The sequence below is a fragment of the Talpa occidentalis genome, unplaced genomic scaffold (assembly GCF_014898055.3).
Source record: "Talpa occidentalis isolate TD23 unplaced genomic scaffold, MPIMG_talOcc4v2.1 talOcc4.10, whole genome shotgun sequence".
Classification (NCBI taxonomy): domain Eukaryota; kingdom Metazoa; phylum Chordata; class Mammalia; order Eulipotyphla; family Talpidae; genus Talpa; species Talpa occidentalis.
Window position 1 is genome coordinate 50,530,747 of NW_023600993.1, and position 16,363 is coordinate 50,547,109.

General features: G+C 40.2%; 1 protein-coding gene across 1 annotated transcript in view; it reads right to left on the reverse strand.

Moving 5' to 3' along the window:
* TAFA4 (TAFA chemokine like family member 4) overlaps positions 1-16,363 on the reverse strand; it is a 175,860-nt gene that overhangs the window by 16,434 nt on the left and 143,063 nt on the right. The window contains exon 4 of the mRNA XM_054695454.1: positions 6,525-6,680. Coding sequence (XP_054551429.1) covers positions 6,525-6,680 — 156 coding nt within the window. The remainder of the gene's footprint in view (positions 1-6,524; positions 6,681-16,363) is intronic.

A 16,363-nucleotide genomic window follows, 5' to 3' on the forward strand; every position in this document is an offset into this window, starting at 1 on the left:
GATTCCACTAAAATAACCCTTGACAACATCTGCCCACTTAACTGAGCCTGATGCACAGGAAAATTGAGTTTGTAGGAGGCATGTGTTTTTCCCTGTTACAAAAACATATTTTAAATGAGAAAGTGGAATGCCACTGCTGTTTTTAAAACAAAATTATTTTAAAAGCCCCATACCTTTCTGGCTTATAAAAACACACAATCTGCCAACCTGCAATGAATTTCCAGTTTACGTAGAAAGGAAAAGAAAAAAAAAAAAAGACAGCGAAGTCTTGGTTTGGTTGTAGCAGCTGGTACTTTGTGTTTCCTAGGTGAAAATTTAAAATGACTAATTAGCTATTTTGCTTCTGATGCATTTCCTTTAACTCTGTTGAATAAAGTAGATTGAATTTTTTTCTACCCCTTTTAAAAATAAGCATCACTCCATTCAGTGAAACACAATATGTATTAGTCTAGCTATTTAAATAAGCCCAACCTTTGAATAAGAGTAATTACAGGTTCACATTTCAAGACTTTTTTTTTTTTAAAGAAAGATTTATGCATAGAAGAACTGGAGTGAAGGCCGGGGATGAGAGGATTCACCAGAGACACAGTGGGGAGCAGAACAAGTGGACTCACTGAAATACACTGCCAAGGGGAGCAGTGGGTGAGACAGGAGAGGTCTGCTGTGACATACGTGGGTTAGCTCCCAGGCTAGGGATTGAACTCAGGACATAGGGGTGATAGCACTGATTGGTACTCTCATTTGTTGACTCAGTTGTTTCTGGAAAAGGTATGTTTGTACACTGAAACTATGGACAGAAGAGTAAAATCACATCTTCCTAGAAAATGGACACAGTAACAGAATATGGATTTTACCTTTAGTGTGTTCTTACCATTGTTAACCCTGTTCTTTAAGTCATTCATTAACTTTTACATAGGTAAATGGAAAGCCTTGCTAATTTGTATTTCTTGCTGTTTCAAGAACAGAAGTCTGACACATGAAACAGGACTACAAAGCAATCTTTTTACCTGTTTACACATTCCACAAATAGCAATGTATCAATATTTCCACAGACTACTAAAAGGGTAGTGGATGAAGAGTGTAGACTGATTTTTTTGTGATCTAGCCTTTTCTTCCTAGCTAAATGTCACCTCACACAGGAATATCCAATAACATGGGGACCTCAAGACAGGGTTTCTGGACCTTAGCACTGTTGACATTTTGGGCACTGGAAGGTATTTAGCAATACCCCTGACTTTTACCTGCTATAGGACACGAAGCCTGCCAGCAAAAAAACAAGGTATCTCCAGCCATTGTCAACTGTCCCCAAAAGGGCAAAATCACTCCATATCCACAATCTATGGTTATGTAGAAGTACTCAGTCCAAAATGAGAGTCTCTGCTACCTCATCAGACCTAATCAAAACTTCAGCTTGCAAAAATAATCCTAATTCATGGCAACCTCCATGGCACCTCTATACCATATCTTTCTTCCTGCTTGCAGCAGGGGTGGTGGGGACAGTTTCAAAAGCATGAAGCTTGCATCTCTCACACATACCTACAGGGTTCACTATAAAACCTATGCTGACATTCTCCTAGAACACAAATTCCTGGGAGGTAAAAATTAAAACCTAAAATTTTATTTGATCTAAGGCCTTTGCTTACCTCTTCAACTTTCTCTTCCAGGGTTTCCAAGCCAGAAGGTGCTACTCCAGGTGTGCCCCACTGGTCAGGTGCTTTATGCTACTTTCCTCCTACCTGGTAATGGGGTCAGACCCATTTTCTCAGCTCTTAGATTCTAATTACCACCCTTACCCTTTTACCAAGGGCATGCCAGACACAAAGGTGCTCAATTAAAACTTGACGAATGAACCGGCCTATGCTAGGTACTTGCCGGTCTCCCAAAGTGCATCTTGCTGTCATTCACCCAGCAGCCACTGAGGAAAACTCAGGAAGCTGCTCTTTTAGGTGAAAAGAGAACACATCATGTAAGAAAACCTTCTGAAAAGACATCTAAAAGAGAGCCTGTACCCCAGCACACATCCATAAAGCCAAGAAGACTGTCCTCAGGACAAACCGTATTTCTTGTCTAAGAAATCCTGACATTCCAGAAAAGTAGAAGAAAAAAAAGGATTTTACGATGTATCTGCCTCACATTCGTAAGCTTTTGGCTTATTAATCTCTTTTATACCCAATCTTTGTAGAAAGCATTCACTTTAACAAAATAAATGTGTAGTACAATGAAACTTAATTTATCTCTATTCAGCACTGTGTTTATAGAACTGCATCTTGATAAATGTAGAATACAGTTCCCACCACAAAAACAGCCTAATGTGCCAGTAGAAAATTCAAAAGGAAGAATGCTTACCAGCTAAAAAGTTGTCTTAGAACCCAAGTAACCATGGCTTCAAAGAACTAATTCCCCATGCCTCCTCTCAAATCCTAAATGTGTGTTAAAGACACATTTATGAATTCAGGGGGATTTCATAAATTAATTATAACAAAACCTGATGGGGGAGAAAAGCAGCTAAATTCTCCCTGTTTAACCAATGCATAAAGATATTCCAATTTCTATATCAACATTAATTAGTGCCTCATGCCAACATCATCTTGTCTTTGTTTTAATTTAAATGTAAATTCAAGTGAATTTTATAGTTTAGATCCTCTCTATCCTTATTGACAAATAAGAGGAACATATTAGCAGAGACTAGGTCTTCTCACATGCCAATTAATAGCATGAAACTGCATAATTACTATGGGATAAAGATTAAGGAGGTAAAGCTAAAAGCCCCAATGGAAACGCACTCAGATACAGAATAGCAGATCATCGGGATTTGAAAATAGACGTACATCTTAACTAGAGACTAAAAGACAACTTCTGTACCTCCTCAGTGATTTTTATACAATATATATTTACTAAACACCAACATTTTGCCAGGAAAGGTGAGGTGCAGGGGATAACAAATATGAAGACATAACCCAATCCCATCTTTCAGTTTGTTATTCTCTGGTGACCAAAGTAGCACTAAAGTTACATATTTAAATAAGCCTTATCCTGCACCATCAAATACAAATGTTTCTAGAGACAAGTTCCTATTTAAATTCACACTAGTCTCAAATGCTCAATAGCCACATTTGATTAGTGGCTACCTGTAATATTGGACATATGTAAAATGTAGAGAAAGAATATTTGATCATTGCTGACAGTTCTATGTAAAACTTTGCTCAAATGATAAACAGCTGGTCTCCATCACTTACTGATTCTGAGGGTAAAGCGATCAGTTAACCAGAGAGTCTGTTTGGCAATAGACACAACCAGAGTGCCCTTTAGTAGAGGAGTAGCTGAATACATGACCTAACCATACCATGGAATGATTACAAATAAAAGCAAGTTAGAAAAATATGCACTACTTATTGAAGACCTTCACAACCTGATATTTGTAGGCTGGATTAAGAAATAGCCAATGTTGGTGTCACTAATACTTGGAATATAAAGTAACAAAGTCAAAGAGAGACGAGCTGAAAAACTAATCCTTGACTGCTGACTACAGACCTAAGAAACCGAAAGAGAAAGAACAGGGAGGGAGGGGAGGCATGGTGGTGGTGGAGTTTGGTTGAGTTGGTGGATGCACTGTGGTGGTAATAGCTGCCCCAATGTTACCAGTTAAAAATAAATTTAAAGGGCCTCCCTGGTGGTGCAAGGGGTTAAGACGCAACCTATGAAGCTGTTTGCAGCCACTGCAGCGTGAGTTCGATCCCCAGCCAGGGAGTTTCCCACATGGTGCAGCAGACCTCTCCTGTCTTGCCCACTGCTCCTCAGCAGTGTATTTCAGTCAGTCTGCCTGTTCTGCTCCCCAGTCTATGTCTGGTAGATCCTCTCCCCCGCCCCCACCTCTGGCCTATATCCCAGGTCTTGTATGCATAAATAATAAATCTTTAAAAAATAAATTTAAAAATGGGATGCCTTTTGTATAAAACACAGAATCTATTGAACAGATAGATGTACTTATTCCTATGGGGATGGCCAAAAGGGATTTTGCGCATGTATAAAATTTTAATACAAGCTAGTTTAGTGAAAAATTACTACTTCTGATGCTACCAGTAACTGCTATTAAAAAAAAAAAAAAACAGGCCCCTTATGTCATAGAACCAAAACTTACTTTAATTAGGTTCAGCTCTTCTAATTAAACCAGTTGATATCACCTGATCAGCACTAGTGGGGTAATCTGCCTGAAAGACCCCTGTCATTCCAAAGGAAAATAACCTTGTTATAACCAGCCCCCTTTTTTTGCCTAAATTCCTTTTCCCTGCTCTTTTCTACCCATGAAAATCTTTCATTTTGTACCCACCGTCAGAACTCTTTTCTCTCTGCTAGATTTGCAATTGCCTGATCAAATTTTTTTCAAATAAAAAATTTTCATATGCCTCAGTTTATATTTTAACACTAGCCTATCCATACTTCTGGGTACTGATAAAAGTGCTTTGAGTTGTAAAATATTTTAGTTATAAGCCCAAAAAATTCTAGGTGAGAATATAGATACAGTTTAGGTCATAATTCATTACTTCTTATACAAGAACTTTAAATTCTATTGAAGTTAACAGTTACGGGGAAAAAAATGTATGATTAACAAAGATCAGTCAATCATTTATGCACCATCACTGGGGACAGAGTTAATTAAGAGGCCCAGTTTCTGACATCAAGCAACTTACAGACTAACTGGAAGTTGTTATTCAAGTTTTTACAATAAAATGGGGTGCATGTCATGATGAACTGGGAAACATAAGAACATTAGGAGATTGGAAAAGTGAGTGCAAATTAAGTAGAAAAAAAGGTGTGTTGCAGGGAGGAGGACAATGATTCAGGCAGAGTATCTAGATAAACAGTTGCAGAGATGAAAGGACTCCCATTTGTCTGGGACTGAGAAAAAAAGTTAGAGTGAGATTTTTGCAGGATTTCATAAGCCATGGCAAAGAATATGGATGTTATTTTTAAGGTAGGGGAGGACATTGAAGTGTGGTTTTATGTATGGGAGTGACACAATAGTTCTGTTTTTGTGCAAGGATCATTCTGACTACCAGGTTAAAAAATGGAAGGAGTATTAAACTTCATAGATGTAACATTGGTCCCTAGACTGTGGAGGTAACAGTGGGGTTGAGAAAAGGGCACTGACTGAGAGCTGGGAGACTGGATGGGAATGATTGGGATTCAACTGATGGAGAAAATACACTAAACTGTCCCAGCTGAGGGAATAGGAACTTAGCACATTTCCTTAAATGTCTTTTTTTTTTCCTAACGTTAAAGATTTTCTTCTTCTTTCATAGGTCCACAATCTTTTATCTATAATCCCAAATCTAAAAAGCTCTAAAAATGGGATTCCTATAAAATGGCAGCAAAACCTGACTTGAATTAACATGAGGTTCTTCACTCTGCCTTATCTCATGCTGCATGAATATTTATATATTTCACTGTAGCAACAGTGTTATCTGTGATTATGGGGTACAAATGGATTAGATATTTGTCAGGTAATAATTGATATATACACTTACGTTACTTTTATAAAATCTGATAAAATTTGAGTTCAAAACATTTGGCCCCTAGAGTTTCTAATGAGAAACTGTAGATGGGAAATTTTCTACTTTCGGGCTTTAAAAATAAAAGCCTGAGAAAGAGGTAGTTGAGATGATGCTGATAAACACCACTGAAAACATTTATCTGTGTTCGGTAGAGGATGTGAAGAAGTCAATTATTGTTTGTTCAAGAAGCAAGAATATCTGGAGTTAACGGTGTGAGTGTGTGTGTGTGTGTGTGTGTGTATGTGTGTTTTAACTGCTGACCTTTAGACATGCATCAGATCAGACTGGAAATGTTCATTTTCAGGGAGGTTTCTCACCACAGTAGAGAAACTGCTACAAGGCTTAACCTCATGTATCTGTTCCCCTGGGGACTGAAACTTGTTTCTAACAAGATATCTGCTGGAAGGAGTCAGGGACATCAAAAGGAATCAATCCCAGGCCCTCACCTACAGCCATCCACAGTCGCTCATTTTTTAAAACTTTAACTATTGGCACACTACTCCACTAGATGTAGAGACAACAAATGTATGATACATGATTCCCAAGAAGATAAATATCTGTTAAAAAATATGCTAAATATAAAGAGAACATTAGTCTGTAACATTAAACATGAAGTGAGGAAACTAGGCTGCTGCTTTTCTTTGAATACAGAATTTGACAGCAGCCAAAAGATCCTGTTCAGGGAAACAACTGATTTGATAGGAGAAATTGGAGACAACTGGACGTGGAGGAATTAAAGCACATCTTCTTGATTGTCCAGGACTAGAATTCCCCATGGCTGCCTCTTTAGCAATATCATTAAAACTTACCTTTATTTATCAAGAAATTTGGAGAGTTACAGAATGTTCACTCTAGGAATGATCCTGACCTTGAATCAGTGACCTCTGAGTTGCAAAGACAGTAAAGTCAGGGAGATTCTGTGTAGTTTAAGGTCTTTTGCAATATTAGAGAAACTGACCAGAGAGGTCCTACCTTCAACACAAGAAGGCTGAGCCCGAGTCGTGCCGGCCACCTGTCCCGGGAAGCAGGAACACTTGACCGTCTGTGATCGCTCTTCTATGCGGTTCTTGTTACAGCACCTGTGCACAGCGACCACCTCACATGTCCCTTGCTTGATTTGGTGGTGACCTGGCAGGCAGAGAGGGAGAAAAGCAGACCCACTGCTGTTAGGAGAAAATAAAGCCAACCAGAACATGAACAATTCCATATTTACATTTTCTGACTTCCTGTTCTATGAATCCTCATAACTTTTTATTTTGATGTCATTTCAAATTTATATAAAAGAGGCAAGAATAGTGCCACAACCTTGTATGAAAATGTGGTAAACAGAAATTTGGCCCCCAGGACCTTTGAGCCATGGTTCAAACCTGTGATTTTATAAATGTAATTAAGATTATTAATAGGTTGATTTTAAGAGAAAGAAAGAGAGAGCGCATGATCCCTTTGTTATGCAAGTGAGGGCTGATGTGATCACTTGAGCCCTTAAGCAGAGAGATGAAGAAGGGAAGGATCTAAGAAATTAAAGTGTAAGGAGGACTCTAAGCACCATAACTGGCTTGAAGATGGAGGAGACAAAGTAAAAGAAATGGAGACCTCAAACCTACAACACAAGAGGTGTGTAGTAACCTGCATCTGAGGAGGTGTGAACCTAGTCCCCTAAATTATAGTGCTGTAAACCAATGTTGCCTCAGTAAGCAAAATAAAACTTTTAAATAAAAATTTCTGTGTTAAGCACATACTGTAGCTTCTCCAGATCTAGCATATCTAGTATGTAGTAGGAATCAGAAGAGTTGATGTTGATGGGGAATGAAGAGTAAATATAAAGAGTCGAGAGGGAATAATCTGGGTGATGGATGTTTCCCTATCTTGACTGGCTACATGGATGTATATATTAAAACACTGAACTCTGCACCTAAGATAGCTACATTTCACTCAATAAATTTCATTGTGTTGAAAGATGAAAAATAGCTTTGTATAATTGTAATATTCATTTGTCCAAGTTTCAATTGAGTATCTTTCTACCACTCAATGACTTCTTAATGGCTCTACTCATATTTACAATATTGGAAAATTGAAGGGAAAAAAAAAAGCCTACAACTACAAGAACCTATATTCTGCCGATAATGTGAATGCTTGGAAGGGGATCCTGCCTCCAAACAGGAATTCAGTCCTGCTGACACCTTGGTTTATGGTCAATGGTGAGACCCTGAGAAAAGAATATGGTCACACTGTGCCCCAGACTTTTCTGGTAATTTGTCATACAGCAATAGCAAACTAAAGCAAAACCTCTCACCCAGATTCACTAATTGATAACCTAACCTGTAACCCCATTTGCTTTATCATCTACACTTTCACATAGTTTTCTGAGCTGTTTGAAAATAAGTTGCAGACATGATACTCTTTACCCCTAAATACTTCAGGATATATTCCTAAAACAAAGACATTCTCTTACACTGTTATAAAAATAAGAAGAGTTGACATGGATACAATTATATCAACATATCTTCTCTTAAAATTCTTATTAATTACAAGGGGAAAAACAGTGCTATTACAAATGGTGACCGTGGCAGGTGCTGCTTTAAACATGTGATTATATAACCTACCATCTATATATATCACCTACTATCTATATTCAAGTTTTTTTAATTATCCCAATAACATCCTTTACAGCATTTTCTCCCTGCTTACAATTCAATGAAGGCACCAGCAAAACAATTCATTGTCATGTCTCTTTACCCTACTTTAATCAGAAACTATTCCTTAGCCTCTATCTTTCTTGATCTTGACAAATTGTAAGAGTACATGCCAGTTATTTTGTAGAATATCAGTTTGCTTTTATCTGATGTTTGCTCTTTGTTAGACTCAGGTGATGCAATTTTAGCAGAATACCCCAGAAGAAACACTATGTTCTCAGTACATCAGGTAGGAGGCACATAACATGCATCTGCCCCATTATTGGTCCTATTGCCTTTAATCACTCTTGTAAAGTGGTGCCTGCCAAGTTCACCATTTGTAATAGTACTGTTTTCCCCTTGCAATTAATAAAGAATTTTAAGAGAAGATATATTGAGACTATGTAAATAACCTAGTCTTCATCAAACATTTACCTGTTACTTTTTAGCATCCATTAATGATTTTACCTAATGTTTGACAGTTGAGAAACTCATTCTGTATAAATATTGAAACTGTCTCAAATGTAGGCAGAAGGAGACCCTTCTAACTGGCAGCTGTGTCACTTTGACAAATACCCATTCTTCATGAGCTCTTACTAATATTTAGGCTCAGAAGATGTGCTAGGTGTACCTTGTATTTTCCCGACTATCATCATTCCTCTCCAAGGAGTCCTGATTATTTTTAGAGGGCATCAGATTTAGAAAACAAGACCTTGACAGATTTACTCATTGCCAGAGGGAGTGATCTGGGACCTTTTCACTGGAAAGATCTAGGAAGAGAAAGAGAGGTGGAGGGAAGGAAGGAGGGGATTAAGGGCACGCACGCGTGCGTGCGTGCATGTGTATGTGTGTGTACACAGCATGAATTCACATCGGTATCGCCAATTCCAGCCCAGCTCAACAGGTTGGGCAACTCTCCACCATTCTACATTTGTTATCTCCCATCACCAACAGTGAGAAATCTGTTCCACAGTCCTAAAACAAAGTAATTTAAGTTTAATTTACATTGGAATCTGGTTTATCAGTTAGGAAGCTTTTGTTATAACAATAAAAATTGATCTGAGCTAATTTAATGCAAAAAGAATTTACTGGAAGATAATCAGGAGAGTGCAGAAACAAGGGAGAATTTAGCCGAAAGTAAGTGGAACGCTTCTCAGGACTGGTCCCAGGTGAGTCATTCTTTGAGTCCGTCCTTCTGTACAAGGACATGTCAGCAGCGCCAGCCAACCTCTAAGATGGCCCCCAATCATCCCTGCTTCCTAGTACCCACACTTTTTTGCATTCCCTTCTCTCAGTACTGGGATTTGTCCTTATGACCAATCGCATGCAGCAGAAGGGATGGTATGTCACTTTGAAGATTAAGTGGCCACACTGTTCCTCCACTCACTCACTCTGGATGAATAATGGCATGCGCATCCCTACAGCCAAGTCTATGTGACAAAGAACTGAAGTCTCCTGCCAACAGCCCCATAAGTGATATTGCAAGCAGACTCCCTTCTAGGTCAGGCCAGCACTGGCCTGTGTGACAACAGCATACAGCAGGAGAAGTGATGGTGAGTCACTTCCACCATTAGGATATAAAAGACAGTTTCCACGTCACCCACTCTAGGGCAAACCACATTGCCTGCAGCTTTATAGAGAAGCCCTAGTGTCCAGAGACAGATGTCTCCTGCCACTGGTTATGTGAGTGAGTTCAGAAGCGACTTCTTCAACCCCAGACCCGTCTTCACAGACTGTAGCCCCAGCCAACAGCTTAATTTCTTTCCCACAAAAGACCTTAAGGCAAGACCAGCAGCTAAATCACCATGGGATTCCTGATGTCAGAGGCTGGTGGGCAGTAATATATGATGACTGTTTTAAGTTGCTAAGATTTGGGATCATTTGTTACACAGCAGTTGATAATTAACACATCCCTGCTGGCTACACTAGAGTAGAAAGACTTCCTTTGTTCTGATAAAAACAATGTAAACAAGATTGAGGAGGCAATGTTTAGGAATTATTAATGAAAGATAACCTTTTCGAGCACCCTCCTGACTTTCAGATCATCCGTGTACATATAAATTGTGGTGTGAATATAAGCAATCTCGTCTAATCATTAAAAGTCTTCCCCAAAGATTCACATATGTTAATTCTTTGCTTGGATTCTGTGGTTTGGTGCATGTACTTCGAAAACAACAAAATTAGAAGTATTTCATAATTTGGACTTTTGAACCCATGACAGACCGTCCACAAAATAACTTGTATATTATTATGAATTTTTTCTCTCTCTTGTCACCATCTTAAGTGTTGGTGAAAGCAAAATTTCATTATTGACAAGAACAAATATTAAGGCAAAGTTCATTTGTAAAACACATGAAGGCAGAGCCAGTACTCAGAGACTCAAACTATGAACACCCAAGTTTGTATCTGCTACACAAGGAACCATAGATATGAAAGAAGTGATTAAAACCTAAGTGATTAAGCCTAATTAAATATTGACAAAAGAATGGTGATATTCCATAGGTAGTTATGTATAACTGGATCCCCACTTTCTGGGTGCCTCAGGGCAAGGTGGCTTTCTTGGGGGTGGGGGTGGGGGCTGAGGCACACCAGTCTCAGCCCACTGCCTGAGAATGTTGCCCCTCCCCCAGCCCCATCAAGGCTAGCTGTAGTCATGCAGCTGCAGGCCAGAAACAGGCCCACCAGCTTGCCCTGACCTGAGTGTAGGCCAGGCTAGGCCTTTCTCCCTTTTATATTTAGTTCTAGGATTCAAAAATGGACAAAGCAAGTGTGAGCTAAATGCAACAATCAGGTTGAAGCTTACTTTGTTGTTTGGATTGCAAACTAGAAAATGAGCTGACTAGTGCTAAATGGTCCAATCAAATGCTTAGGATTGAAAACAGCCGAATCAAGCTTGTAGGGTGGGAATGCTGAAAGGGATATGAATCAGAGCAAGAGTCAATTTGGCCACCAAAGAGAGGAGGAGGAAGACCATTGGACTGCCTTTGAAAAGAAGGATTCCATTCCCAGTCTCTGAAGAGAGAGACGCATCAATCAGTCAGCCTCTGTGGGATTCACCAGAACTTTGCAGACTTTGGAAATCCTTATAGTCCTTCTACACTTTATAGATTTCAAGACCTCTACAGCTTGTAGACCTTTACAGAGACTTAGCTGTTGCAACTTCCTCCAGCCCTGCCTCTGACATGACCTGCAAGGAGCACTGTCTGCTTGGCCCAGCATCTCAGAGAGCTGACAACTGCCTCTGGTTCTCTGACACCACCTCCTGGTGCTACTGAGTCTGTCCTGCCTGGTCCTGCGTTTGGCCCAGCCTTCAGACTACTGCTGCAGGCTGCTGCAATATCATCGAGTCTTCCACAAGCAGCCTTTATTTGGGACTTGTGGACATTATCTGGGGTGAGACAGCTAGCCAATCGTGGCCTTAGCAACTCTCCTTTCCCCCATGTTCTGTTTGTTAAATAAAGCCTGTTGGGGGAGCCTGAGTAACCATGCAAGTGTGTGTGGGTGAGAATCTACTCACAGTGACTTGTCCCTGACCCCAGTCACTGTCCCTTAGCACTCTATGGGCCCTGTCTGAGCACTTGTGAGAGTCTTGAGCTCTTTTTTACTGTTTCAATTGCAAACGATTATTTAAAAAAGCAATTACAGGGCCTCCCCAGTGGCGCAGTGGTTGAGCGCTGGGTTGTGAAGCTGCCCGCAGCCTCTGCAGCGCCGGTTTGATCCCCAGCCACTGAGGAGGGTCCCACATGGCGGGCAGACCTCTCCTGCCCCCTGCTGCTCCCCTCAGCAGTGTACCTCGTTAGTCTGCCTGTTCTGCTCTTCCCTCTGGCTCTGGTGAGTTCTCTCACCCTCCCGCGCTTCCGACTATACCCAGTGCTTGTATAAATAAATAAATCTTAAAAAAAAAATTACAATATCATGTTGGTAAAAGTACATGGATATTTAGTATTCAATAAGCAGAAAAGTGAAGACTGTGGAGAGCTGGTAGAGAGATCCTTTGATACCAATTTCAGATAAGCACCTACAGGTCAAATATTCCCGGACAGCTCAATAACTTGCCCTGTCAGAGTCCAGGGTGAATTCATCCACAGTTCTCTCTCGGTGACAGTGCTCCTTGAGGGGGCAATCATCTCAGTTAGCACAGGCTGCCATGAAAAAAATACTACAGATGGGGTGACGAACAACAGATGTTTGTATTTCTCACAGTTTTGGAGGCTGAAGTCCAAGATCAAGGTGCTGTCCAATTCAGTTCCTCCTGGCTCAGGGTCACCACCTTCACACTGTGTCTTCACATGGTAGAGAGACAGCATTCTGGGTTTCTTCCTTTCTCTTTTTTATAAGTACACCAGCCTTATCTGTCCCACCCTTATGACCTCATTTAACCTTTATCACTCACAGACCCTATCTACAAATGAAGTCACAATTCAATTAAAGCTTCAACATATGAATTTGGGGATGGGGACACACAAATATTCAGTCCTAACAGCCACCATGCCTTAAAACTGGATTTTAAATGACTCTAGATGGTCTATAATGAAGGCAACTCTAAACCTAATTAAGAAAATAAAACTAATATGCTTTAGTAACTACTTAGAATGGTCATGGAATGATTTGGACACTTATTAATAATACAGTTTTCTTACAATTTTGTTGCTATTAAGAAAACCATCCATAAATTCAAATGCATCTCTTTTCCCCATTCAAACTTGTCTCTAAATAATCAGCTTGCCCAGTCTAAGATTTTGTTCATTTATATAGTACCGACTATTGTACATCACTGATCTTAAGATATTCATTTTTTTCAAATTTTAATTTATAAGGCAGTGTCACAATGGATAGCATCTTACCATTATAATTGGCATTGCTTTTCTTAGAAATACACAAAATAACAATGTATCTCACAACTGACAGCATCTTAGATTTGATAACATATGGTAGGTAACAGACACTGTTCTAAATTCTTTACAAATATTATCCTGTGTAATCTTACAAAAGTGTTACGATGTAGATTCTGTTTTTAATCCTATCTTATGCTTAACAAAATGTACAAAAATTAATTTGCCCAAGGTCACACAACTAGAAATTGGAAAGAGATGAGATTTCAGCACTGGCAATATCGTCACACTCTCCACTCACCAAGTAAAGCCAAAATGGCATCTGCACCTCAATAAGATACAAGACACGGCTCAGCTTTCCACCAGAAACAACTTGTCTACTGATAACAGAGCCCATGGGGCTCCAAATAAACAGTCTTTCCAGAAATATGTGTACCATTGACACTGGATGATCTTTGAATAAGGATGTGCCTTGCTTCTTTAAAATCTACAGCTACTGGCACAGTGGACAGGTGCTCAGAAACAGCTACATAACACTTCCCAAAGCACAATGGCAGAAGCCAAGGATCCAGTCCATATAGGTTGTGCAAAGAAAGAAATCACTGATAAAATTTGTATGAGCAGCTTGTGTTATAACACCGTATAAGTCAGGGTTGTCCAGATAAATAGGACCAATAGGAAGCACACACACACATAAGGAAATATAAGGAACTGGCTCGTGTAATTATGGAGGTTGTCAATTCCCAAGATCAGCAGGGAGAATCTTCAACCTGTGGACTCAGGAAAGTCATCTGTTCAGTTACAGTGAGCTTTAAGGCCTCAGGCCAAAGAGAGTTGGCAGCACTGTATCAGACCAACTGCCATCAGGTTCAAGACCCAGCAAGTCAATGTTTGATCAAGTCCAAAGGCAGGAAAACACTGATAACCCAGGGGCTAGGCAGGAAAACTTCTCTCTTACTCAGAAGAAATCGGGATTTTTTATCTACTTAAGGTCTTCCCACATTAAGGAGGGCAATTTTCTTAACTCAACTTATCAATTCAAGATTAATCTCACCCAAAAACTCTCGCATAAACACCCAGAATTATGTTTGATCAAATATCAATGCAGATAACACATAAAACCTAAAAAGGTGAACTCATGGTAACAAGGATTGAGCTCTAAGTCTTGATGCCAAGGGAAATAAGTCAGAAGGAAAAACACAAATATCAGATGGTTTTACATTATGTGTGGAATACAAATAAACAAAGGGCTAGACAAAGGCAAACCCTGACAGCTGACCACAGGTATGAGGCATCAGGAGGGGAAAGTAAGGGGAAAGGAAAGAAGGGCTAAAACTGGTAGGGACGGGAGAGCACAAGGAAATATGGTGATGGACTGTGGGTGCTTTGATAGTGGGAGAACTTCAGTGACCACCACCTGAGGGGAGAAATCATATTGTCCAAAAATTAAGAGAAATGTAAGGAAAAAAGCACTACTTTTATTTTTTTTTTTTAAGATTTATTTATTCATACAAGCACTGGGTACAGTCAGAAGCGCGGGAGGGTGAGAATTCACCAGAGCCAAAGCGAGGAACAGAACAGGCAGACCGACAAAATACACTGCTGAGAGGAGCAGTGGGTGAGACAGGAGGGGTCTGCGCGCCATGTGGGCCCTTGTTGGTGGCTGGGGATCGAACCGGCACTGCAGAGGATGCGGGCAGCTTTGCAGCCCAGCGCTCAACTCCTGCACCACCAGGGGAGGCCCAGCACTACTTTTAAACATTTTAAAAATAAAATCATCCATCCCAAGCATCATACTATGTAGTATAATGTCGCTAGATGGGAGGAAAGAGAAAAAAAACTAAAAGTGACAAGAAATGAGTAGGTTTCGTGGTGAAGTTAGTTCTCTGGAGAGGAAGAGGAAGGGTGCTTGTTGGTTAAGCTCAGGACTGAGTATGGCTGCTTCAGCTCAGTTCACTTGAAACAAAGATGCACTTTTCCTCTTTAACAGCAGATCATTTGGGTTGGAGATTACTTCAGGGCTCAGAGGTATGAATTGATGGAGACTGGATAAGATAGAGGTAGCTACCCAGAGGTAGTAACACTCTGGCGAGACAGGCCAAAGAGAACATGGTACACTAGCTGTGTTGCCTGTTAGTCCTTGTCAGCTTGTCATTTCCCTTCCAGCCTTGTCTGGTAGTTAGATAGGAGGGTATTTATTTCTGTGTATTTAAGCAACTCTTAGACACGGTGTTCTATGTGTCAGCCACCGTTCTCAGTGCTCTTGGAGAAATATTTTGTGAGAAAATGTGAAACTGTTCCAGGATTTCTCTCCATGCTTCTGAGTTTGCACTTGGGTTGCATACTTAAAATATTGGCAGGGCTGTAAAATGTATGATATCTGGTTCCTTGTTCCCTGAAATAGTTAACAGAGACACCACTGAAAGCCTTGGGCTAATCCTTGCAACGAAAATTGATTGCTTTGGAATTGCTATGGAGGATGGATTAACTTTATCAAGAAAATAAATTGCTTAAATGTCTATCTTTTTTTCCTGTTAAATATGTTTTAAGAAAAACTGCGGACAACAGAGGAAATTGCCCATTTGCCCCAATGCAGGCAGGATCTTTCCACTGTAAAAAAAAATATATAAAATCTGCAATAGAAGTTCTTCAGATGAAACGACTCGAAAGCTAATAGGCGGAAGGTACCAAGTTAGGGTGACTTTCTTCATGGTATTATTTCTCTTGAATCCTTTTCCCCTTCCTCCTCCTATTCAACACTTGAAAATGCACCTACAAAGGGAAGTCTCATAGTTCAGTAATCTTCAGTAAATTTAAGTGTGATTTCCTCTGTGGATTCTCATCTGTGCCCTCCCTGGGAGCAGAACAGGAAAGAGACAACAAGACTTCCTGAAATGAACACAAAGAATGAGAAATGGCAAGTCACTGCCTGGGGTGGAGTGCCCAGTATTCCTAGTTGCAGTTCCATGACAAGTCTCAACTTTCTTCCACTATCCCTGCCCCAATATGGCTTTCAATCAAACAGGGAGGCATTACAGTAGTGGGGACTACAGTAGCTATAAGATCACCCACTGGAGAACTTAGCTGTGGAGACAACGTCATCTACTAGTGCCAGGGCCCCTGCTGGTGCTGAGGGTAGAACAGAGAAGAGACATCCCTGTGGTCTCCACAAGGAGAGACACCAAATGGGAATACCTCACAATTCTCCTGAGGAGGTAGTAGACTTCTTACCTGCGGATGACAAAGGAGCGAGAGCACTGGATATGGAGTCAGAATTGCTGAATTGGAATGTTACCTTCCAAACTGG